Source organism: Denticeps clupeoides, chromosome 3 (genome assembly GCF_900700375.1).
Source record: "Denticeps clupeoides chromosome 3, fDenClu1.1, whole genome shotgun sequence".
In the NCBI taxonomy this organism is placed as follows: Eukaryota; Metazoa; Chordata; class Actinopteri; order Clupeiformes; family Denticipitidae; genus Denticeps; species Denticeps clupeoides.
Window position 1 is genome coordinate 28595681 of NC_041709.1, and position 27425 is coordinate 28623105.

Sequence of the window (27425 nt, forward strand, 5' to 3'; positions counted from 1 at the left end):
GCATGAGATTAACTAGCCTCATTGGATGGCACTGATGTTAAACAACATTTCAATGGAGATAAGCCTTCATAGTGTATATCTCCACAATCATTTCTGCCACAAACCTGCATGACAGCCATACATGAAGACTCTGTTTCCATCATATCTGCAACGGCAGCGCATTACATTGTTCTGGAAGTCAGACTCTGCCATGTCCAAAGATGGATTAACTTCAACCTGAAGAGAAAAAAAAAGTTTTGCTTCCACTTCATTTCCAGAATGAAATTTTTTTTTTAACAAACAATAATTTATGTGCTAAGAATTCTGCATAACATTGTGTGTAACAACGATGTCCTCAAGTTAAAATACATTTTAATAGAATTAATTTTAAAATCTATTTATTCCTGTAATTCCTGAGGACCCCCTTAAGCAAGACACACACATAGTGTGCCTAGCACTGTGCCCAGCACCAGATTGAAAATAAGTTTTTTTTAAGTTTTTTAGAGAGCAGTCACTTGTGTAACTGTCAACTTTCCGCTGACATACCTTTTTCATGATAGAGATAATGAACTTTAAACGACAAGTTGAACTATACATTTAGAAATTTTCTACATGTATAGTTCCACTTGTCATTTAATGTTCATGATGTCTATCATATAAAAAGGTAGTGTTCAGGGATTAAGTATATGATGAAAACCATATACTTAAGCCTGCTTGCAAAAACATTTTTGCTTTCTTATTGTACACAGAATCAAAGACAATTACAGTATGTTGTTTCCAGACCTTAGAAGTGAGATAAAAAGATTTATTTAATGAGCAAAGTCATTATATTTTGTAAGGAACTACTGCCTGCATGCATTTCAACATTTCTACTTTTGAAGAACATGCTGGCCTATATATTGCAGAACTCACTTTGAGAACATTTATTCTCAAAGATATTTTTTCAACTCACATAGGAAAATATGCATTCTAGGGCAGATTGCCTTGCTGATTACTTAATTATGGTGCAATCAAGAACAATCATTCTGAGTTGAATGTCATGCATTTAATCACACGTTCCTATGATAGGAGCCCTAAATTTGGTTCCATTTTGAAGCAACACCCTGTAATTGTAAAACATACACATATTTACTCGTTTGCCTGATTTTACACCAATGTTATGTGAAGGGTGCTCATGGGAACTCAAAGAAACATAACATTACGTCTCACCGGACATTTAACTGCTTTGTAAACTTTTGACAGTACAAAAGCCATCTGAGATTGGAACCCAAATCACACTCAGAAAATAAAACAAAACCACTCCCTGTTAAATTAAACTGCTTTATCTATGGTTCAGCACATGGAAATACTTGTTTTATATAAAAGCACTGCAACCATGTATAGTAAATGTTGCTATAATTCCAACTTTACAGCCATTTTTACATTCATACCTCATTCTCTGAAATATGGCCTATCTTGATTTTAGCATGTAAGAGCATGTTTTGAGCTTTGAGTCTTTGTTGCCAAATCCTAGATACCAGCATCTTAAAATTATCGTATTTTGAGAAAAAATTCCATTCAGAAAAACTGCTAACACATTTTATAATAGACTGAATATTATAGCATTTATTGCAACTTTTACCTTTATCTATATTAAATAATTTCACAGGACAGATATAATTGTATGCAGGGCCATGTGGATGTGGCCGTGGGTGTGTTACATTGGGCATTGATTGGTTTTAAAGGCACGTGAGACAACTGTGCATAAACGGAGTAAAAGTAAAAAGTCTTCACAAATGTAAATACTTGTATACACAACTACATCTTGGATACACAACTACTTAAATACAGTAAGGAATTACATTTACTTAGTTACTATCCACCCCTGAAAAGCAAACATGTAACCTGTGGTACCAACAAAATAACATAAAAAGAAATGGTAAAATTATTGTAGAAATACGATAATTATCATACATCTGGCAACACCATGTTTTTTCAGCAATAAATGTGATAAAAGTGCTAACAATAAAAGTGATAGAAAAGTGATAAACTTAATTAAAAAATGTTCATGCTGGTAAATGTAACATGTTATCATGCACAGTATGATGCAATTGCGCTTATACCCACCTTTTCAGATCTGTTTCATTGCATCTTTTTTAATTTTTCAACACAAAACACACAGATTCTGGAGTTTCATCAAGGTGAGTATTTTAAGTGTGCTGCATTAACAGGTCAAAATAGATTTAGGTGATCATATTTACAGTCTTTTCTCATGAGTAGACCACATATGTGATGTAATAAATTTTACTTGTATTATACACAATTCAAGCCGTTATATGATATAATGATCACCCTAACAGTTTTTTATATATATATATACACACACACACACACACACACACACACACACACACACACACACACACACACACACACACAGTAGTATTGAAAAACAAAATGTCTATTAGTCCATTAAAAACTCTGCATCAGTTAACAATCTCTGTGAGTGCTCAGTAATTCACACTCAGTACTAGAATTCATTCAAACAATTTTCACAGATTCAGCTTCCAAAAACACAGTCTGTTACAAAAATATAATGGTGATCTGAAGCCATAGACCCTGAGCAACTTAACCCTGAGTGTCTTCGGGGTGACTGTCCCTGTCACTACTTATTGAAAGTTGTTCTGGGTAAATGTTGCAAATGTACATATTTAAGTGAAGTGATTGTCATATATGATATTTTTATTAGTTATCAGAGGCAGAGTAATTAATGGCATTCCACTAAAAATTGATGTCAAAACATTACCTAAAATGAATTAAAATTAGACATTAGAGTCACTATTAGACATCACTGTACCCTTACTTATGATACTTAAGTACATTTGAAGGCAAATACTTTTGTACTTTTACTCAAGTAGAAATTGGGGACTTTTACTTTAACTGGAGTAAAATTGGGTAACTCTACTTTTACTCAAGTTTGTGTATTTCGTCCACCACTATTGCTTAGCATCTCATCGTGCACAGGTATATTGTTGTGGTATGAAGCTTTCCCCAAGCACTATAATGTGCTTTTAAAACTTTCTATAAGTGCTTCAGGTTAGCAGGTTGAAAGTAGCTCAACAAAGATGTGTATTTAATGAAATGAGAATCACATTTTATTGGAGCTTTGGAAGATTCTGTACATTTTTCCCCATGGTTTCTTGGTAATAACATGAATGTGTAAGACACACAGAGTATGATAATATGTGCATATGTACAGAATTTCAGTTCATTCTGACCTGGAAAATGTAATCACCAGGCCTGATGTCTGTAATGTCGACCCACTGGCAGTCAATGTCATGACGATAGGTGTCCCAGCAACCAACAGAAATACCCTGCTCTCCCATGTTGTAACATGCAAATCGCTTTTGCAGACCTGTTCCAAAGGAAACAGAACTTAATTTTTGTGAAACATTTTTTAAAAATGGGATAATTATTTTGCACTTGAGGAGGTATCGTATGTGTTGTCAATAAAAAAGAAAAAGCAAGAAAGACATGACAAACCATCAGGGCAGTAGCTGTCCTCCAGACAGAAACTGGCCTTGTGACCCTCTGCAACCTTAGTACCATTTAGCGTGAGAAGGTCATAATGTGTGAACACTTCGATACTGTGGTAGTGTCTACGAGAAAGAGGAGAATAAGGAACAAGTGGAATGTTCTAGTAGATTACCAGCTAACAGCAGAAAATAGTTTCTCATCAAAAGTGTATTCGAGTCTAATGGTCTATCAAAATGAGACATAGTTTCATTATCAAGGGTGATGGTTAAAAGCAGAGGACACATTTCGTTGTGTCACTATGTGCTGTGCTGCAGTGTATCGCAATGAAAATCACTTCACTTGACTATGTACCCTTTCTGTAACTGGATCCAGTGGAAATCAAGTCTAGGACCACACTGGCTTCAGCATTTGTTCTTAATCCAGTGCTCAGGACAATTTACTACATTAACTCATAAACTAATTTTGAGAATTTGCAAGATTTTTTAAATTTCTTTACTTTGCCTTGCAAATCCTGCAAAACGATGATTGGCATCATAAAAAACCCTACTATCTCACCTATGGCACTGGTGCCAGACCCAGGACTCACGGCCTGCTTTGGGACGGAAGTCTGCACGACCCATGTTCATAATGCGTGAGGAGAAGCGCAGGAGGCGGCGATGGCCATAGGGCCAGTGCATTCGGGCTGCAGATGATGAAAGGCAGTTTTCTTCATTTGCACAGGTAAGCAGATGAAGTGGCCTGTCCTCCAAGTATGCTGACTCCTGAACCAGTTGAGCATCCACTACCAGGTCAGGGGCACCTGAAATATTTAAAGCAAAACATTTGAATGATTGCCGTTATTATGAATGATGCCATTATTCGTGTTCGTGTCAAATCCAACCGAGCAGCTATGCCTGGAATATGCAGGTATACATGGGGAAACACAGTACTGAAAGGTCTAATAAAGGTCTGATAAATGCTGTAAATGTAAATGTCTAAAAACGGGACATGCGTGTTGAGCTGGACATGACAACTGGTCTTCAAGGGCATAATTTCACATGTGACAACTTCTTCACATTATATGCTCTTGGTAAGGAACTGCTGAAAAAAAAGCTTACCATGGTATGGACAGTTAGGAAGAACAAGCCTGAATTTCCCCCTGCACTGGTATCAACCGAAGAAAGAGAGGCACAAATTTGCTTTCACTGACACACACACACACAGAGAGAGAGAGAGAGAGAGAGAGAGAGAGAAAGGAAAGAATGCGCTATGAGCTCTGTGCCCCTAGAGACAACAAAACAAGACTGAGATGCTGCAAATGTAATGCCTATGTTTGCAAAGCATGTGCATGAATTCACATACACACACATACACAACTTCATGTTGAGTTTGGTCTTTGATTTCATTTCATAATACATTTTCAGTGCATATTTGGATTTTATGAAGTTATTTTATGTCTAATTCTATAAATTCATGTTTAACACTACTTTGAGACATTGTTTAGGTCTCCTGTTGTCACGGAATAGATATGAACTCTAACCCACAGAGAGAGAGAGACATAATCTTTAGAACTGAGCATTCACACTCCGGCCACAGACTTCACAACTCTGGTCATGACCAAGCATCCTTTCCCATTGCTCTAGTGTCCAGGTCTGTCACAGCACAGGACCCAGGCACAGATTATTTCAACATAACTCAAAATCACACACAAACACACATCCAGGGCTCAGCTTTGGGAGAGGGGGAGTGGAAATGGGGACACACATCACCACCTGGAAAACAAACACAACACTGCTAGATACATGCAAGACAGGGAGTCACACCAACTTCAACCCAGGTCTTAAACTTATGCCTATGATGTAGAAACACTATGAACAGATCAAGAACCCAATATGCATCTCCCTTTGTTCTTTGTGGTTTGCTGCAATACCAGAACCCAGAGCACTGGTGCAGGAACCTCTTTATAGTCTGAGCTGCAGGTGTGTTCCAGGTACTCTCATTAGTAAGGAAAACTCCCAGATCCTGAATATTTAATTCCAGATCACAGGCACACTTCAGGGCTTGGCAGTGGTGTTTTCTCTCTTTCTTTAAAGCACTTATTACACCTTACTTTCCTATGTTCTCATCAGTGATTGACTGGTTCCACCAACTACAAGAAGACTCAGAAGACTACGAGACACTCATCCTACATATTATGGGGTTTATTCACAAAAAAAGTGAAAAAGTAGCTCAGTTAAAACAGGTGGAGAAAAATTCATTCCATGAATTCATTCATATCTGAAGATCCTTATGTGGCCTCTATGCCACATTGATATTTTACATCCTGAAACAGCACTTTAGTGACTCGACCTTCTCTTGCATTCCCATGGCAGACAACACCAAACCCCTACCTCACGAGGGGGTGATTGAATACTGGCTAAGGATACATAATGCAATTGATGTTGCTGATGGATTTCTGCCATCAGCCATAAATAGACATGCTTCATCAGATGCTACAATCAGCAGGTCTGTGCGGCCACTCAGATCACAACATGGGTAACTTCAGGAACATCATTCGCAGCAGCAGTTTCTAGCCATATCTCACAGATCTCACCTGTAGAGGTACCATTCGCTCCACCACTGACATGTGCTGCCATATCATATATCTCACCACCTGCAGGACAGTCCACTCTGCCCTTAGTGCCCCCTGCTGCTAGGCAGTCAATTACAGAGTTACAGCCAACCTACTCTAACTGCCAACTCAATTTGTGAAATAAATTGGCTACATTCCTTGATAAGTCTACTTATAAGTCACATCAGAATGTATAAGTAGCAACCCCGGTACAGACACCAACCCAGGGGGTAACTTCAGGACGTTACCACAAGAAGAACTGTCAAGTTTGTGGTGATAGCAGACTTTCCAAGCTCATGCATTGCAGGAGAGAGAATCTGTGTGTTTCACCCAAGATCATTGGAAGAAAGACTGGAAGCAAATTGGAAGCAAAGATCAGACAAGGTGGGAAAACTAGTGGACCCACACTCGAGGAGGGGCAGTGTGGGAAGTGAAAAAAACTCAAAATGGATGATTCAGATCTAAAACATCTTTATGTTAACACCTGTTCAACCAAACCAGAAGGATATGAAGCTGTGATTCAGAGGTCAGGGAAAATGCCAGCTTTCAGCGAATTGACATGGTGGGACTGAAGGGCATGTTGGACACCAGATACATGGTTGTACCATGATTGAGACGGCTGAGGGTTTTCTTACAGAAGCTGGAGAACCTCAATCTGCAGAAAGAATCATGCAAAGGTGGATGTAGTTTCTAATGGATGTAGTTTCTAACCAATGGAGGCTGTAATGGAGGCTGACGTCCTTTTTGGGCAAATCTCAGCAGAAATATCCTGCCTATCGTCTCGAATTTATGGCCCTGAAATGCAGTATCATAGAGAAATTCAGTCATTGGTTGAAGGAGCATGATTTTACTGTATGGACAGGTGACAACCTGCTCACCCATATACTGACTAAGCTTAATGCTAACGAGCAGAGGTGGATGTCCAAACTGTCATTATATACCTTTGAGCTGAAATACATCCCAGTCCCAAAGAACATAGTGGCAGATGTTCTTAGCAGTGTACCCGCATAATTCAGGAGCCCTACGACAGTCTTGTCCAGCAAGCTGAAGGCACTGTGACTAAAGTACAAGATACATTCAGATACGGCATCCACCAACAAATTCAGGTGATTGAGCTTTTTGAGGGGTCGGGGAGCTCTTACAGCACATCCAAAGTTCAAGCCACTTTGACCCATCACTGTGACTGGGAGAGAAATGCAACTGATCCAACAAGTTCAACAGATTCAACAAGCTGGTCAAGATGTCTTGCCATCACTCACCTTGCGGGACCTGGAGGATCATCAACTTCAAGATCTCCAACATCCTGCCGTTTATAATTTGGATGAGATGAGACGAGAGAGATGTAGTATGGACACAAGAACCATGCTTAAGCACTGGGATAGGCTTAGAATGAGAGATGGTATCTTGTATAAAGAGACGCAAGACCCTGTAAGCACAGCCCAGAGGATCCAGCTAGTTCTGCCCAAGGGTCTGTAGAGTAAAGAGCTGGAAATGATGTAGCAGGACATTAAGGTCAAGCTAGAACTCTACACCTTACAGACATAGATTTTTCTGGCTGAACATGGAGAGGGACGTTAAGGAGTATGTGCATTGCCATTAGAGGTGCGTGTTTGCTAAGCTCCTTTAGAGAGCATAAAGACCTCCACCCCTATGGAACTCATATGTATTGACTTTTGGTCAGCTTACAACGCCACTGTTCACGAGGCTACAGGATATGCGACAGATCCTGTAGTGGGACATTTCAGCAGTTATTCCAGAATATCTGTCCATCATATCTAGTGCTGCACTCGTAATCACGATGTCAGTCTGTGCGATTAAATGAACGCAAAAAGCTGCGATTTAAATGTGATGTGTTTGGTCACATGACTTTCGATTCGGTTCAATGGAGACCTCAGATTCGTGACTCACATAGACATATGGGTACATGTACGTCAACGTCGCCGCCATATTGCGATAGGCTGTGCTGTGCAGTGCCTCACTCTTGTGCTGCTTGGGGCTGTACAAACCGCTGTACACTCCAAACCAGATCCCGTGGGATTACATTTCATAGGTAAGGCTGGACAATTGTTTTGAATATATTTGGCCATTATAAAATCCTGTTTTATAAGTCTTAACCTTAGCTAAGATAGGCTAAGCTAGCAAAGCTATGCATTCCTGTGTTCAAGTCAGCCTCCAAACAACGTTTTGGCTAAATGTAGGCATTAACTATTTAGACTGTTCTTAGCTGTTTAGTTAACTTTTCTCAAACTTTGAAGGTTTCCTAAAGAAATTCACCTCAGTTTACAAATCTTAACCTTAGCTAAGCTAGCAAAGCTATGCATCCCTGTGTTCAAGTCAGCCTCCAAACAACTTTTGGTTAAACGTAAGGACTATAATACAGGATTTTATAATGGCCAAATATAATCAAAACAGTTGTTTAGCCTTACCAGGGTTTGTTGTTCGACAGGAATGTTTTTTAAAGTAAAGACTTTTTTGAGATTATTTAATTTTGTAGAATATTGTATTTTGAAAGCACTGTTTTAAGTAGTTTGTATGTTTCATTTTGAAATTAAACATTTCACTAATAGTCATTTGTATGCGCCTTTTCATTGATATACAAGAAAGTGCCCTTTATCATATCGCAAACGCATATCACAATATTGATCTCAATAATTGCAATATGTCTTTTTCCCCAAATCATGCAGCCCTAATCATATCTGTCCAAGGCTGCCAGAATTGCTCAGCAACAAGAAACATGAACATCAGAACGTCAGTAGAATAAGAAGATCAAAGGAATCTCTCTTCAAGTCAGAGATCAAGTGTTACTGGCCAACAAAGGAGAGGGGCAAGAACAAACTGGCTGACCAGTGGGAACCTGTGGTGTAAACATTTTCAGAAAAAACCCCAAGACACACATCTACAAGATCAGGTAATGCAAGGTCATGCACAAAAACCTTTTGCTGGATGTAACTCCCTTCATAGTGAGCACCTTTATGTTCTTGAAGGGTGGGAAGCCTGATCAACTGTCCCTTTTCTTCACATACCAAAGACCAACGAAATGGATAGTTTTCAAACTCAACAAAGAAGTGATTTATTTTTAGATGACGTGGTCTAGAAGTAATGCCTAGGAATATAATGCTATGTAAGACTGTTTGGATGGTGTAGTGGGTTGATTTTGGTGAATTTGTGGGACACAACAGGTCATTTCTCAAAGCATGGAAATTTTGTTATTTGTGGAATTTTCCTGTAAGGTGCATTTTATTTTCTTTCAAAATATGATTTTATATCTCCTGCCTTTTGGTTTTGGTTTTGAAAATATGTTTGTGAGTGCACGAACATTATTGGGCTGATGACATGGGTACCTGCATGCACATGCGTGCTCCGATCAGAGCTTTTAAGTTTCTTCTGCCACGCTGGGTTTGGAAAAAGTGAATAAATTTGCTTTAGGACCAAAGAAATTTTCAACATTGAGTAGACAGAGCTTTATTTTTAGATTTTGATGACAGAGATTTGCTGCTTATTCTTAGCATCCTGCTCACTTTGCGTCTCGCTAAAACACACAGATTTTTCAGCTACTGTAGTAATTTTTGTTTCAGTTTGCTGCTGGACCAGACAACATCCCTGGAAGATGTTCAGAGAATGTGCAGACCAGCTGGCAGATGTTCTCACCGATATCTTCTACATCTCACTGAGCACCACCGTTGTTCAAACGTGTCACCATCCATCGTGCCTGTGCCAAAAGAAGTCCTCAGTGTCGTGTCTCAATGACTACTTTCCCGTTGCACTTACACCAATGCTTTGAAGTGCTTTGAGAGGCTGATCATGAACCATATGAAGACCCTGCTGGCCTCCACCCTGGACCCACTGCAATTCGCCTATTGTCCCGCTCCACTAACAATGCCACCTCCACCACTTTTCATCTGACCTCACCCACCAGGACAATAAGGACACTTACGTACAAATGCTGTTTATAGACTTCAGTTCAGCATTCAAAACCATCATTCCTCAGCACCTCGTCGAGAAGCTGAGCCTGCTGTGCCTGAACACCTCCCTCTGCAACTTGATCTTGGACTTCCTTGCTGAGAGACCTCAGTCAGTCTGGATTTGGAACAGTATCTCCAGCACCACCACACTGAGCACTGGAGCTCCTCAGTGCTGTGTGCTCAGTCCCATGCTGTTCACCCTGCTGACTCTCAACTGTGCAGCCATGCACAACTCTAACCACATCAACAAGTTTGCTGATGACACAATCGTGGTGGGTCTCATTAGCAAGAACGAGGAATCAGCAAACAGACTGGAGGTGCAACGACTGATGGACTGGTGTAAAGTCAACAATCCATTTCTGCATGTGGACATTCCATAACGGACAATTACCACACATGCTGCATCTGGAAAACCAGCATTGTGAAGGACTCTACACACCCTTTTCAATGCTCTCTTTAGCCTCCTGCCATTTGGAAAAAGGTACCGCAGCATTCGGGCCCTCACTGCCAGACTATGAAGTAGATTCTTTCTAAAGGCCATCAGACACCTGAATACTCAGGGACTTTCCACTCTGGGCTGTCACACACACACACACACACACACTCTCACAAACAATCACACTCTCTCTGTTATATTGAGTAATATTATTGGTCTGTAAAATTATGTATTAATGAGCCATTAAATTAAAACAGCAGTGTTAGAAAAGAAGACGTATTAGAAAAGATCATGACGTTTTAAAAAATTCAGCATAGATGTTTTCTGCCTGTTGTGATGACTTACTCTCCACACAAGTGACTCCAGCTGCTTTGGCTCCTCCGCCACGTGGACAGTACACATGGCCATTTCTACGGCACTGCTGGATAGACATTTCTGTGCCAAGACAATGAGTGCCACTCAGAACCAGCTCTGCCGCATTCGGGTTTCCTTGCCAGTACCATGTGTCCTTCAAACACACAAAGAAATTAACACTTCAGCAGCTTCCACATGAGTCTTAGACTTCAAATGAGAGCTGATCTTAAGCACCAGACAAGCTGTAAACACTACATTATCTTGGCTTTCATTAAGTTCCTTGATACTTTCCACTTTTCCCTTGATTTTTTAATCCACTTTATTTATTATAAAACTACAATGCAACACAGTGAAAGTGAAGTTATTGTCATTGTGAAACACTTCAGCACAGCACAAGGTGCAGACAACGAAATGTGTCCTCTGCTTTTAACCCATCACTCTTAGTGAGCAGTGGGCAGCCATGACAGGCACCCGGGGAGCAGTGTGTGGGGACGGTGCTTTACTCAGTAGCACCTCAGTGGCACCTTGGCGGCTTGGGATTCGAACCGGCAACCTTCTGATTGCAGGGCCGCTTCCTTAACCGCTAGGCCACCACTGCCCCCTCTCTGCATTAAAAAATCACAGAATAACTATATTTAATGGAAATAAACAAGTAAGGATCCCACGACCAGGCTCAGCATTTGATAAACATTTTTCAGATTATTTATTTTTATTATAAATAGTATTATTTTGAAAAGGCCTTACCTCATGAGCTCTGGAGGCAAATCCAAAGCCCAGCTGTCTGCAAACTACCATGGCCTCAGTCAGGCCCCAATTCTCACTGCAGACTGTACCCCAGCGTCTCACCCCTCCCACCTCAATCAACACCTCAACACGGCCTTCTGCTGGGTTTTGACCACCAGCCAAACGCACCTGAAATATGTAATGTGTGGAAAGGAACATATAGAATCCCAGGAACTTTCACAAGTAAACTCAGATGTTTTTTTGCAGTACACATTACATATGCACAGTAACATAAAGGGCTAGATCTGGCAGAACTCACAGATGCGTCCAGGCCAGTGTTGGGGATATTACAGCGCACAGAAACATCTTGATTATGTTTGCAGGTCCCCAGAGGAACAGGAGTGTGTTGACACTGCATGATAGAGGTCTCTCTGCCTGTACACTGCACAGAGTTCATATGGATTGGTCCAGTACCTATTCAAAAGGACATAGGATGAATGGCTAGGTGGCTGGATGGCTGAATTAATGCGTATGTAGGAGCTACTACAGAATATCCCATTAAATAACAGTGTATTAAGTTCACTAAATATGGTGAGTAGGCCATAAAATTAATAAGAAAACACAACCACACACATAAACTGTTGAAAAAAGACATTTAAACCCAGGCAACTCTGAACATCTTTGATGTAGACTGTAGGATGTGAGAGTGCAGTGGCCCTTACTGAAAAAAATACACACAGGTTTTCTAAAGCCTCTGTTTAATAGCTCAAAATAGAAGCAGAAGCAGAGAGGGTGAATGTGGGGTGGAATCCTTGTAATTTGGGACTTAAAATGGAAGATGATGCAATCAAGATGTTCCACTACAACGTCAAACTTGTCTGTATGTTATACAGAAATGTCCAAGGTCTGTAATTGCAGCTAATGGATGATTATTTGTAAAATTACTTTTTCACATAAAATCTGTCAAATATTGTTTTGTATACTTATTCATTTGAAATATTTCCATTCATTTTATTTTTTGCAAAATTGAATAACTAAAATAGAATTTAGTGAAATACCTACCTTGGCCCATGTGAGCTCTTCTGAGAGCCTGTTTTGCTGAACCAAAGCCCAGTTCCCTGCAGACTACACTGGCTGCATTCAGTTCCCAGAGGTGGTCACACACCGTCCCCCACTTCCCCTCCCGCAAGACTTCTACTCGGCCTTCGCCCAGCCGCGGTCCAGCCTTCAGTCGCACTACTGGCTGAAAGAGGAGGGAGAACTATTTATAGCATTCTTGGCAGATGTTATGTCATTTTTTTACTTTTTATGATTTTTAATTTGAAACTAGACTGATAAGTACAACCACCTTAGATACAGGTGAGGCAGAAGGTCTGCCAGCAAACTTGGAAAAATTGGGCCCAGGGACACATTGCACCACAGCATGCATGCCACCATTACAGGGTAACTTATTGCGGGGGATGGACAGCTGTGCCTGGCATTGGGCCAAAGAATTTTCCATCCCTGAACACAGGAACTTCTCCACCCAGTAACCTTTTTTACTGGCCAACACACTCAGCCTGAAAAGAGTGAGAACAAGTATATTGGAGAGGAAAACAGTTTCAAATATTGTTGGAAAAAACACTTCTTTCACCTCACTCTTTTATACCTGGTAGATGGATCAGCTATCTTGGAATCCCACAATTTCCTGCAAAATTTAGAGTCAAATGTTAATGATTAACATACAAAATCATACAAAACAAATGAATAAATAAGTGCAATATAGATTTTTATTTCAAATTTGTAATCAGTATGGAAAGTCAGGTCACACATCCAAGCATCTATTAGCAAACATAGAAGTTTACTAAAATGGAGACATCTGTTGACCCTTGGTTATTTAAAGCTGTGTCCACACAGCAGTCAACTTTTCAAATAAAAGGACTTCCCCCACCACACATTCCAGAACATACATTAGCTTATTTGTTACACTACGGGGGTTGCCATAAAAGCACAGGAACAGTAAACACCATGGAGACATAACATGTCTGGAAGATTTAGCCTGATCTCTGTGTTCTCTCGATCTGGCTCAGGCTCTGCTTTTTTTCCATCCCTCATTCTTGGAATTATTTTTTTAGTCTGTAGAGACGTTTTTATTTTTCCACAGGTTTATGTATGGATGCGGTGAATGGGAAACTTTTCAAAAGCTTTCATACATCTTGGGCTCTGGTGAAGCTCTATTTACAATACAGGCTTAACCTACACTAGCCTTTATCCCATCTCTTCCACACCACATCACCTTAGAATTTAATAATACCCTCAAACACACATGCAAACAAACACAACACTTTATGCAGAATCCCTTGACAGGGCTGGCATACAATAGTCTCCACACCTCAGAATCCAGAGATGACAAGTCCACCTACAAACCATCTATAATATTACATTTACATTACATTACATTTACAGCATTTATCAGACGCCATTATCCAGAGCGACTTATAATTAGTAGTTACAGCGACAGTCCCCCTGGAGGTTTAAGTGTCTTGCTCAGGCACACAAAAGTGGGATTTGAACCTGGGTCTTCTGGTTCATAGGCAAATGTATTACCCACTAGGCTACTACCACCCAAGATTTGGCTCATGTCTCAGGAAACACATTTTTTTCCTCTGATTCCAAGGTATCTAAAGCATCTCCACTGACGATTTTGTAGATGTAGATGAGTTTTTTATTTGTTGCATAATTTCAGTGCTGTGTCAATATTTTAAGAAACAAAACAGTCAGTGCCGTATGTTTTAATGTACATGTGTAAAATAACACCAATGGTGGAAATCGCTTGTCAGCTAAAATGTTATAAAATATAAAGCTACCAGGAAACCATCTCATTACATAATGAAAAGTAGACCAGGTGTGCAAGCCTGGGAGCTGCCTGTGCCCTGGCTCTCCATGTTCCTAAAGTTGGTTTAATAGAACCTTTCCTGAATGTACATTTTTGGAACCTTTTTGTAGGACCATAGAAGAAACTTTAGGAAAAATTCCACAAACAACAAATTCTCTTTCTAATTTTTAACCAAAGTCTGGATTTTAAAAAAGCCTCTTATTTGTTGTTATGTATGTAGGGTCCAGTTAATTCTTTGGCTGAGTCTTATAAAAGGATTCAATATTGCCTCTGTGTATTTAACTTTATTTTAGCTAGCATGGGGTCACAGTTAATAAATTTGCTTCTACTGCTAATCCACTGAGCATCAGAGCACCTGTAAAGAGTTGTCCTTCTTTTAAACAGGAACAGGATGCATTGTCATTGCGCATAGTGCTGCCGCACAAATACCACCGTGGAAAACAAATGGCAGAGAAGAATGCTTTCTTGATGCTTTCTTGATCCTTCCCAAATTCTCCCACACCACCCCTCTGCTACGCTCCCTCCACTGGCTCCCAGTAGCTGCACGCATCAGGTTCAAAATACTGATGCTGGCCTACAAAGCCAAACATGGAGTAGCACCATCCTACCTCACAGCCCTTATTACACCTCGCACTGCACCTCGTTTACTCCGAGCCTCCAGTACTGCTCGCCTGGTCCCCCCATCTCTGAAGGTAAAAGGAAAACATTCATCTAGACTCTTCTCCGTCTTGGCCCCTCGGTGGTGGAATGAACTTCCCCTCGAGGTCAGAACAGCTCAGTCACTGAGCACCTTCAAACGACAGCTCAAGACCTTCCTCTTTAAAGAATATTTAGATTAAATTGTAATTTTTTTGTTGTCGAACTTGTGTACAGAATCTACAACAGAGTGAATAAAATAGATGTATTCATAGTTGGGGTCCTAGTGAACCGGAATTGATCTCTTCATCGATGGTAACTTAAGCACGTTGTAAGTCGCTCTGGATAAGGGCGTCTGCCAAATGCCGTAAATGTAAATGTAAATGTAAATGTAAGGAAGAAACACAGCAGAACTTTACCAGCCTGCATTCCCCAAGCTGCTCTCTGGATAGGAGGGTCTCATGCACCCACAGCCTATTATTTCTTGATGCTAATAGAGCTAGTGCTATTGCTTTTCTTTTATTATGTATTATTCTTTTATTGTCGTGACTGACCATGGGCCAGAGTTTAGAAAACCACACCTACTGTTAGCGAATGCGTTGTGAATGCGCTGCGTGGCCCTGGCTCCATTCTCCAGTGCATTCCATCACCAAGTTAACGCTTGCTACTCCCTCAGTGAGTTGAGCTTTATTGTCATGTTAGACAGTATGTAGAGAAACGAAACACGTTTCTCCGGAACCTTGTGCTACATCTAACCCTAACCATTAAACAAAGTTACATACTGATATAAAGTGCACGTGTGTGACACAGACAAACTGGGCTACAAGGTGCAAACAGGGGGACGGACAGTGAAAGAATAAAATTTCACAAAAACAATGAGAGAGACAGCGCTAAACTAGTAAAATGAATAATAAATGTGCAATGTAAATAGTGGTCAAAAGGGGAAAGTCCCTGAGTGTTCAGGTGTCTGATGGCCTGTGGAAAGAAGCTATTCCATAGCTATTCCATGGCAGTGGTGGCCTAGCGGTTAAGGAAGCGGCCCCGTAATCAGAAGGTTGCCGGTTCGAATCCCGATCCGCCAAGGTACCACTGAGGTGCCACTGAGCAAAGCACCGTCCCCACACACTGCTCCCCGGGCGCCGGTCATGGCTGCCCACTGCTCACTCAGGGTGATGGGTTAAATGCAGAGGACAAATTTCACTGTGTGCACTGTGTGCTGTGCTGCTGTGTATCACATGTGACAATCACTTCACTTTTAACTTTAGTCTGGCAGTGAGGGCCCGAATGCTGCGGTACCTTTTTCCAGATGGCAGGAGGGTGAAGAGTGCATGTGAAGGGTGTGTAAAGACCTTCCTGATGCAGCGATGCAACTCTCCACTCTCCACTCCCTAGACTTCCTGACAGTAACAGAGACCTGGTCATCCCCTCGGACTACAGCTACAACTGCTGCCCTCTCTTCTACCTACACTTTTTTTTCTCCCACACTCCTAGAAAAACTGGGAGAAGAGGGGCTACTGGCCTTTTGGGGAAGTGGTGGCCTAGCGGTTAAGGAAGCAGCCATGTAATCAGAAGGTTGCCGGTTCGAATCCTGACCCGCCAAGGTGCCACTGAGCAAAGCACCATCCCCACACACATCACTTCACTTTCACTAATATCACAAAATTGTTCCTTCACACCATTGGCTCTCCCACATCTTAACATCTCTTCATTTGAATTCCATGCAGTCTAAGTTTTTTCTCTGGTTGTCTTATACCGCTCTCCAGGGTCACCTGGGACCTTTATTGATGAATTGGACACCCTGCTCAACATTTTCTCCTTAGACAACCCCCTAACTCTCCTCTGTGACTTCAACCTTCTAATAGCCAAACTCCAATTGTCTTGCCTTCTCCCCCCTCTGCCAACAGCAACATATATCCCACACACAAAAGAGGGAATGTCCTGGACCTGGTCTTCAGTCGTTCTTCTCCAACTTCCAACCTTTCTTCCAGTCCACATCTCTGACCACCACTTCCTGACTTTCACAATCACTCTACCTACAGGATCAACTGTCCCCCATCCATCCTTCATTCGACACAACCTTCACACTATCTCACCTTCATCTATATCTTCCTACACTGTCACATCTCCCAAACTCTGACTCATTCTTCTCACCTCACTTTCCCTTTCTATGGATCACCTCTGTCCTCTATCTTCTAAACCCAAAAGGACTTCTCCCCCTGTGCCCAGGCTCTCCAATACATTGCGCAGCAATTGAAGAGCACTTCGAACAGCGGAAAGAAAATAAAGAAAACACAGCTTATTGTATTATCAGAATCTTCCACGCAAATTCTCCACTAACCTCACTGCTGCTAAAACTGCTTTCTACAAGGCAAAACTGGAAGCCTCTGCCCACAACACTCAAAAACTCCATAACATATTCTTATCTCTACTCAACCTTCCGACTCCCCCTTCCCCATCTTCCCTAACTGCTGATGATTTTGCCAACTTCTTCACAGGAAAAAATGGAAGAAATCGGCGAGACATTCTCCACCACAAATCCTACTCTACCCTCTGAAGATTCTACATCAGATTTCTAAGATCACATCATATTAAATTATTCAGATTATATCTACAGGCAATCCAACTACCTATCCACTACATCCAATCCCTTCCACACTGCTCCAAACCATCTCTCCTGACCTCATCCCTTTAAAACAGCCAGGGTTCTTCCAATCCTAAAGAAACCCACTGCTGGTCCTACAGATATCAACAATTTCCGACCAGTTTCTCTCATCTCATTTCTTTCTAAAATCCTTGAGCGGTGTGTCTACAATCAGCTATCACTTCATAGCACGTCACAGAACAACCTCCTGGATCCTAACCAGTCTGACTTCAGAACAGCTCATTCTACTGAAACTACACTTCTGGCTGTTTCTGAGACGTTACATGCAGCCAGATCGGCAAAACTGTCATCAGTTCTTATTCTCCTTGACCTCTCCTTGACCTCTCCCTTCGGGGCTCAGCATGGCAGTGGTTTGCTTCCTACCTTGATGAGCGATCTTACCAACTGACATGGAAAGGATCCATCTCTGGTTCACGTAGACTCCCCACTGGCGTCCCTCAAGGCTCAGTACTTGGTCTTCTCCTTTTTTCCCTCTACACAAGATCACTTGGTGAGGTCATTTCCTCCCTCAGATCTACATGCTGCTTCCAAAATCTTGGCATGTCTAACTGACATCTCATCTTGGATGGCAGCACATCATCTCAAATTCAATCCCACCAAAACTTAACTAATATTCATTCCAGCAGATTCTACACCATATCAGAATCTTGTTATTTACCTGGACCACTCACAACTCCATACCTCTATAACAGCCTGCAACCTTTGAGTGACAATAGACAACCAACTCTCCTTCTCGACTTACATCAGCAATTTTTCCCAGTCATGTAGATTCCTTCTCTACAATATCAGACGAATCCGTCCATATCTGTAAACACAGACCACCCAGATACTGGCTCAGTCCTTTGTAATCTCACGACTGGATTACTGTAACGCCCTTCTAGCTTCTTAACCCTTTAGGTCAGAACAGCTCAGTCACTAAGCATTTTCAAACGGCAGCTCAAGACCTATTTAATATTTAGAATATTTAGAATATTTAGATGAACTTGTAACCTTCTTATTGTCTGACTTATGTATAGAAACTACATACTATGAATAAAAAGATTGTATTCATAGTTGGGGGTTTTAGTGAACCAGAATTGATCACTTCATTGATTGTAACATAAAAGCACATTGTAAGTCTCTCTGGATAAGGGTGTCTGCCAAATGCCTTAAATGTAAATTTCCGTTATGGAGGGAAGAGAAACTCTTCTGATCTTCTCAGCTGTCCTTACTATCCGCTGTAGGGACTTGCGGTCCGATACAGTGCAGTTCCCAAACCAAACAGAGATGCAGCTGGTTTGAATGTTCTCCACCAGTCTGTCAGTCCTCTCTGTATGCTGACTCATTGTTCTTGCTGATGAGACCCACCAGGGTCGTGTTATTGACGAACTGCTGATGTGGTTGGAGCTGTGCATCACTGCAAGTCCTATTATATTTAGTTTAACTCCAACTTAGTCTAGTATAGCCAGGAATGTGTTTTTTACCAAGTCTTCTAATTTATCACAGTGGATGTTAAAGTCACTGACAATTAGGGCTTTATCCACAGATACAACCAGGTTGGAAACAAAGTCTGTAAAAAAACTCGGAGTAAGGTCCAGGGGGTATATAAATAATAATCAATGGAATTAACTTATGATTACTACATGGGTTATGTTGATATAGAGAATCTCAAAAGAGTTAAATCCATGTCCGGGTTTATGAGTAACACCGAGGTTATCATTATAAATTACTGTGACGGCAGTTCAGTTCAGGTTTTGGGTCAGACACAGTACATCAAACCCTTGATCTGTAATAATTTCATTAACAATGAGCGTTTTAGGTGTGAGAGAGCTAACATTTAATAATCCTATTCTTATATCGGAGGAGCTGGTGGTACGTTCAGTTGGAATGATGTTAACGAGTAATAAATTACTGAAACAGACACAGGGAACAGACACAGCGTCAACACATTTATGTATTGTATTATTAATTTTTCTGTTCTGTTGTATAAGCTCTTGATATGATAGAGCGAGGTAAAGACACAGTGTCAATAGTGTACATGCTGGGTGGCGGCGACCAAATGGCTGACGCTCAGTGGAGCCAGTCTGCCGCCTGATCTGATCTGAATCTGCTGATTCAGATTCAATAAAGCCCACTTTATTTTTTGGACACCACTCTGACAACCAGCGATTTATATCGAGGATATAAACTGCGTTAATGGGCCAGAGCATTGTTTAGCCATCACCCAACTGCCCTGCTTGGTGCAATATAACAAAGAGTGAAAAATGTAAGGGTGTCTGAATACTTTCTGTACCTACTGTGTGTGTGTGTGTGTGTGTGTGTGTGTGTCCGTGCGTGTGTGCGCGTATATATAAAAGTTTACATTCAAGGGAGATTTCTGGGAGACATTTTGATTTCTTCAAAGCACATTTTCAGGGAAGCCAGCCACTTTGTCATCTTTTATGACACTTTGGATACTGATGGAAGGACATTGTGAAAAACAAGCGAAAATCCTGCCGGGACTAGTCTTGTGAGAGGACACATGCACAGTTGAATAAAATGGACACATTAATGGTCCAGACAAGTATTAGTGGGAAAAACTGGCAGATCTCCCACCTGTAGACAGGATCATCAGGTTGTGCTGCTGCAGGGTATCCCAGCATGCCACAGACCACATGGCTGCTTTTCATGTCCCAGCCATGGCTGCACACGTGACGCCATCTCCCTGCAATCTTCACTTCAAGCACACCCTCTGTTACCATTGTGTAGGTCCTGCCAGTTGTTAATGCAGGCCGAAGACGTATCTCTTCAAGGCTTCCTCCACTGGAAACCTGGCAGGAAGATGAGGGACTGCACGTTGAATATGTTTTAAATATTCCACAGAAGACAAGACAATTTTCTTTTGTTCAATTTAGGCTTTTTTAGTCTATTATTCATAATTAAAAAAAAATTATTTTAAAACGTTGATTTTAAGTCCCGAAAAAATTCATTTGATTTACCCCACTATAAATAACTTTTCTCCCTGTAGTTCCAGTCATGACAAGTAGGTGAGACCACTTTAAAAAGGTTTGCTTGTGTTTGTCACAGCTGAACAAAGTGAGATTCCATGAGCTTCTACTTGAACTTGATTCATGTGCAGTGAGGACCAACCTCACGACCGGCGACAAATTTCAAACAGGGAGGGCGAATCGATGATCATACAATATACATTGTACAACGCATGATGAACGATCAAGCAGCAATTTGGCCAGACTTGAGGAATTCATGCATGCAAAATACTTTTACCAATCAACAAAGTAAATTTACAAGTAGCGAATCACTATAGCTTGTAAATTTGTGTCTGCCGATCGGTCATTTACTGCGTGAGCTTGACCTGACCCAACTCGGGCCAAGAATTACAGCTCTAATAAGTTGCACATTTATAGAATGCACATGTTTTCTATTTATGCAAATAATCCATTTACATTTCAACAGCTGTGGCACTTAGATTAAAAATGTAGATTAAGTTAATATTCAAGTTCAAATTATACGTTTGCTTATATTCACTATTATAAATATGTGACTGAAAAAATGCAATTATATATAGTATGTATTACTCACTAGCACAAGGAATTATTATACAGTACAGGCCAAAAGTTTGGACACACCTTCTCATTCAACGTGTTTTCTTTATTTTCATGACCATTTACATTGGTAGTTTCTCACTGAAGCCAGTATATAGTATATAGCTTTTCAGGCTCACCTGATTGTGGTCAATCAAGTCAAAGTCCATGTTGTTTTCTTCAGCCACAACGGGATGAGACACCTCTTCTCTGGGCTCTGGTGCATTATATATTTGTGGCACAGGGCCTGTTAGGGTAGTACGGTGTGACAGGTTTCCAGTCATCCTCCTGTAAGATGCGCTATTGCGCAGACGTTCAGGTAGTTCATGGCCTCTGGGTATGGCGTTCTCATGGTTGCGAGGACTTGTACTTTCCTGGCCATAAGGCCGTAGTTGGATCTGGTGGCCTCGAGGTTGGGGAACATAAGATCCTTGACGTGAGCTGGACCTTTGTAGTGCAATCAGGTGACCCCTTTGATGTGGTTGTGGAACATTGTTTCCGGGAAAACTGGACATATGAAAGGTCTCAGGAGCTTGCGTTTGAAGTCCAGGCCTTCGTTCAGCATTAATTGGGTTATGGCCAGGTCTACGTTCTGGGCTACAGATGATCCCTAAATCCTCTGCATGGGTGCAGTCATTGACACCCCATCCATTCGAGTGGCAGTCAGCCAGTGAGCTTTCTAAGCCTGTACAGCGAACATTATCCAGCCAAATCACACCTGCAAATGTGTGAAAACAAGGAAACTAATTAAGCCATTCAAACTGTATTCAATGTCTTACTCATTTCAGTCCATTTCAACTTTGAGCTCCTTAAAAGGAAGAAGTTCAAAAGTTTATATACACTCATCATAAACATGGTAATTTGGGTTTTTCCTGATATCTTTGAAGTGTTATTTTACAATATACACAAACAACCAAAAGTTATGGGAAATTTTGAAATGTCCCTGTATGGTCTATTAAAATAACATTCAATTGATAAAAAATACTATCCAAACATTTTTAACATTACGAATGTCAAAGTGTCTGCATAGACGCCCATTATCACCAGTAATTTCAATTGAATACCATGCTTACTAATTCAAGTATGTGACTTAATTGAGTAATGAAACGGGGCTTCTTCAGACTAGTGGAGCATCTGGTGCATCAGAAAATGTAGGTTTGACTACATAATTTGTCTAGTACCATTTATTATTCATTCAATATATCCATACCTTTGGTTGCTGGCCCAGGTGCCTGTCCTGTGTCACAGGGTGGGGATTCACACAAGGCAGGGCCTTTCAAACGTGCTACCAAATGTATTTGTAATTTTTTAACGTTTAAAATATACAGTGCTGCTTGAAAGTATGTGAACCCCTTCAGCAGTTTATATGTTTCTGTTGTTTTACCGTAATTTTCTGATTTTATCATCGGCAGTTTTTATGTATGAAATGTCAGGTATGTTTATTAATTGTTCTTGTTTAGTGGGACTTGGTTAAGTAGCCCCTAAACTACATGACATATGGAATTAGTGTGGGGATGGTACTTTGCTCAGTGCACCTCAGTGGCACATTGGCAGTTTGGGATTCGAACTGGCAAAGGTTTGGCCTGCACTAATTAGAGGAGAGAGGAAAACAACCAAACCGCTGTGGTCCCATACAAATCAACAATGGCAAGATAAAAGCAGATTACCAAGGACAGTGACAGCCCATCAGTCTGGGAAGGGCTATAAGATAAGATAAGATGATCCTTTATAAGACCCACAAGTAGGAAATTTAATATAATCTCCAAAAGATTTCAGCTTCATCCATCCACTGTAAGACAGATAATTTACAAATGGAGGGCCTTCAAAATAACAGCAACTTTGCCATCAAAAAAATCACTCAGAAGCACCAAATAAATAAATAAATTGGGTAAAGGCCAACCCACATATCTACTCCAGAGAGTTGTAGACCACCCTGGTAGCATCTAGGACAAATGTGCATGCGTCTAAAATCAGGCAAAAATTGAATAGCCATGCCATTCATTGGAGGGTTGCCTCTGCTCTCAAAAAAGAACAAAGCTGCACATTTCAACTTTGCCAGAGAGCACTTGCACAACCCAGAGGCCTTCTGGAAGTCTATTCTCTGGGGGGACGAGTACAAAAGAGATTTATTTGTTCATAATCAAAACCGACATGTTTGAAGAAAAAAAAAAGGGCATATGAAGAAAATAACCTCCTCCCAACAGTGAAGTATGGTGGTGCAAATGTGAAGGTCTGGTCCTGCTTTTCTGCTTCTGCACATGGGTCACTGCATATTGTCCAGGGATATATGAATTTGGCATATGAACAAATTCCTGACCAGAATCTCCTGTCATCAGTCAGGGAGTCAAAAATGGATTATGCAACAAGACAATGACCTCTGTCAACTGGTATTTTTCTCATTTTTTGTGAAATTAACCACCTTTGTGTGTGCCCATTATTTGGATGTACAGTAACTCCTCATGTCTTCATTCATGTGTTCATTCATGTGTTTTGATGCCTTCAATGAGAATCTACCATGTAAATTTACATGGAGACAACTCTGATAAAATGTAAGCAATTTGCTCAAAGTTTTAGAGCAAATCAAAATATTACTAAAATTCAAATGCAGAATGGCTTGACAACTACAGACCATTCTCAAATTAATGAAACATATAGGGATTTTTATTCTCAGCTCTACACATCAGAGTCCAATACAGATCATTACTGATTTCTTTGGAAACAATGATATTCCTAGAATTCCACTGGACATTATGAAGATATTAGAGGAGCCCATATCACAAACAGAAATAACCTTTGCCATTTCCAAAATGCAGTCTGGCAAGTTTCCTGGTCCTGATGGCTACCCAGTAGAAGTTTTCTACAATACTGTCACCACTATTCTGCTCCATCCTGTCTAGCGCCTGTAAATTAGGCTCCCTTGCTCCTTCATTTACAGAAGCTTGTATCACTCTTCTTGCTAAAAAAAAGTAAAAGATCCAACTGATAGCGCCTCATAACGACTTATTTCACTCCTAAATGTAGATGCTAAAATACTTGGCAAAGTTTTAGCGCATAGACTTGAGAATATGCTCGCTACAATTATTTCCAAAGACCAATCTGGCTTTATTAAAAACAGACATCCTAGTTTCAATATTTGTTGTTTGCTCAGTGTTCTCTATTCAGCTTCCAATAAAGTGCCTGGTGAATTGTGTCTCTAGACGCTGAGAAAGCCTTTGACTGACTTTCTCAGTTAGAAAAATCGGCTTTGTTCTTAATTAGTAAATTTGGCTTTGGCCAAGGTTTTGGATCAGGGATCCATCCCACTGCTTCAATTCGTACTAACTTGCAGTATTCAAAACCTTTCAACTTGCATCGGGGAACCAGTCAGGCTTGCATACTGAGCCCTATGCTTTTTGGCTTGCTATAGCATTTTAAGCTATAGCTGTAAGGAATTGGCTTGGGGTTTGGAGAAACATAATCTTACTTAGTGCTGATGACCTGATGCTGTTTGTTTCCAATCCCTGCACTTCACTTATTTCTGTTCTGACACTGCTCAACAAATTTGGTCAGTTTCTGGTTACAAACTAAATCCTCAAAAGTGAGCTCTTCCCAATTAATAGATTATCAAAGGTCCTTGGACTTCTCCAATCTCCCTTTTAGAGTTGAGAAACAACATTTTTCATATTTGGGTATCCTAGTCCAAATATAAAGATTTGTTCAAAGGAAATGTATTTTCTAAACAAACATTGTCTGTGCATGTCATTTGTGGGGTGTATCAATTCCATCAAAATTTGTTACCTAAATTGCTTTACATCTTTCAGGCAATAGCAATTTTGTCCCCAGATGGTTTTTTGATCAACTGGACTTACATATGGCAGGGTAAGTGTCCTCATATAAGTAAGACTGATCTTCAAAAAAACACAAAGCTGCTGGTGGATTGGCTTTTCCTAATTCTTGCTTATATTACTGGACTGCAAGCCTGTTATCTGGTCTATTGGTCATTTTTACATGGCCTTGAAGTTCCTGACTGCCCTGACTGGGTACAAATGGAACTATACTCTGAAGACAGCATCTTCATTCCTGACCTACTCTTTTCTTCACATCCTCAAACCTCACTTAAACAGATCTGTAATCCGGTGGTGAAATAGTCTCAATTTAGGAAATACTTTGGTCTGTGCAGTTTCTCTCTTATGAGCCCTGTCGCTGGCAATCCCCTTTTGCACCCTCAGTGCAAGATGCAGTGGCAGAGGAAAGGTATTGTGCAATGGCAGAGGAAAGGTATTGTGCGTTTTAAAGACTTGCTAATTGGAAATACCATGGCTTCATTTGAACAGCTAAGTGAAAAATTTAACCTACCAAAATAAAATTTCTTCATATTCTTACAAGCAAGACATTATGTCCTCTCCTAGTCAACTCTGCCTAGTCTGCCATCAGATATAATGGCTGTGGGCTTTGCTTCTGTCTTTAAACAGATCATGAAGAAGGCTCACATCCTTTCTTTATGACTTGGTGCGTGGTTTGAAGCCAGCACGCATGAACAGACTTAAGGTAGCATGGGAGGAGGACTTGGGTGTCACCCTCTCGGATGATACTTGGAACTCTGAGTTCACAAGTTTAAGTGCAATGTGCCCATCATTGTTTGATTCAGTTCAAAGTGATCCACAGAACTTATGTCTCCAAAACCAGACTCTCTCCCATGTACCCTGATTTTAGTCCTTATTATGACAAGTGCAAAATCCATGAAGCGTCCATTGTCCATATGTTTTGGTCCTGTCCCAGCCTGCCTTCATGAGTTTTGGACAGGAGTCTTTTACACCCTTTCAGGTATGTTAGAGCACTTAAATGCTGGCCCTGGCCATTGCTTCTTGCTCGTCATGCCATTTTGATCAAATGGTGGGATGATGAGCCCCCCCCCACTCATTCTCAGCGGTTTTCAGACATAATGTCGTGTTTGAAACTTCAAATCTAGCATTCACTCTAGCATTTAAATAGTACGTTTTCAGAAATATTTCCTATATACTATCTAAAATCTTTGAGAGTACAGTTCCATGACTCAAAGTGCTTGATAATGGGAATAATTATTTCATGAATTCATTTATTTCATTTTTTATCCATAAACAACTGGTTGTGACATGGGTGGTTTTTTTTTTTACACTTTTTTTTTTTTTTTCAACTTTTCGGTGTTATGTTTGGGTAGGTATAATGGCATCAGAAAATACAGAAATCCGTGTTTACCTCCCTTTTGTGAATTCAACATTTCCTTTTTTTGATCTTTTGCAAAGCCATGTAAAATTCCTATGTCTGGAGGGTTCACAAACTTTCAAGCAGCACTGTATTCTATTTATTCATGTAAATCATGGACATTACTTTAAATAGTATACATCTTTAATAATCAAAAAAAGTTTCTAAAATCCACACTGGAGCAAAATTAGACAAATAGGCTGTATATACGAACTTCAAATAAAACAATGAAATCAGTGCCCCTAAAGGCAGTACCTTCTCCTTCCCCAAACTTAGCGCTGTGTTCCCATGTGAGTCCACGGATATAACCCAGTTCACGACAAATCACATTTGCCAAGTGTATGTTCACGTCATCATCACACACTGTGCCCCAGGCATCATTGTAGAAGACCTCCACCCGACCTTCGTAGGGCTTAGTAACGTTGCCGGCAAGACGCACACGGAAGCCTGGAGGGGGAATCCCGTGAGCGACTGGGAAGAGGAGAACACTCAGGAAGGACAGGAAGAGGCTCATCATTATCTCCACCTGGGAAGGCCCAACCAATAACAATCAGCCACTGCTCAATAAGTAGGTAGGACCCGAGCTATTGATATGAATTTAGCTAAAAATATCAATTCATAATATACTAATAACACACTAAGCCCTTTTACAGTACAGTTTTAGCTGGCTGTTTGAGCTAGCCTTAAATGTATTTTATATAGTAAAGTAGTGCTAATTATATTCATTAATTACATTAAAAGTGTAGTGAAAACTTTTTTTACACAGCTTACTGTGTAAAAAGATCTGAAGGTGTAAATTCACAATGCAGGGTGTTTTAACAGTGTAATTTTTACACCCTGCCTGATTTAGATTGAGATTGTATAAATAATAGCAGTGTTACACTAGCACATACAATTAAACATATGCTTTGT

At 40.6% G+C, this 27425-nt stretch overlaps 1 protein-coding gene across 2 annotated transcripts in view; it reads right to left on the reverse strand.

Moving 5' to 3' along the window:
• LOC114785553 (lysyl oxidase homolog 4) overlaps positions 1–27425 on the reverse strand; it is a 29169-nt gene that overhangs the window by 974 nt on the left and 770 nt on the right. The window contains exons 2-14 of one of the 2 annotated variants that reach the window (XM_028971886.1): positions 26769–27039; positions 21434–22011; positions 20308–20522; positions 13209–13247; positions 12909–13119; positions 12623–12803; positions 11880–12034; positions 11582–11749; positions 10829–10991; positions 4051–4294; positions 3502–3617; positions 3237–3373; positions 105–216 (exon numbers count right to left, since the gene is read on the reverse strand). In XM_028971886.1, the coding sequence (XP_028827719.1) occupies positions 105–216; positions 3237–3373; positions 3502–3617; positions 4051–4294; positions 10829–10991; positions 11582–11749; positions 11880–12034; positions 12623–12803; positions 12909–13119; positions 13209–13247; positions 20308–20522; positions 21434–22011; positions 26769–27030 (2581 nt within the window). In that variant the 5' untranslated portion in view covers positions 27031–27039. The remainder of the gene's footprint in view (positions 1–104; positions 217–3236; positions 3374–3501; positions 3618–4050; positions 4295–10828; positions 10992–11581; positions 11750–11879; positions 12035–12622; positions 12804–12908; positions 13120–13208; positions 13248–20307; positions 20523–21433; positions 22012–26768; positions 27040–27425) is intronic. The other variant, XM_028971887.1, reaches the window with a different exon arrangement.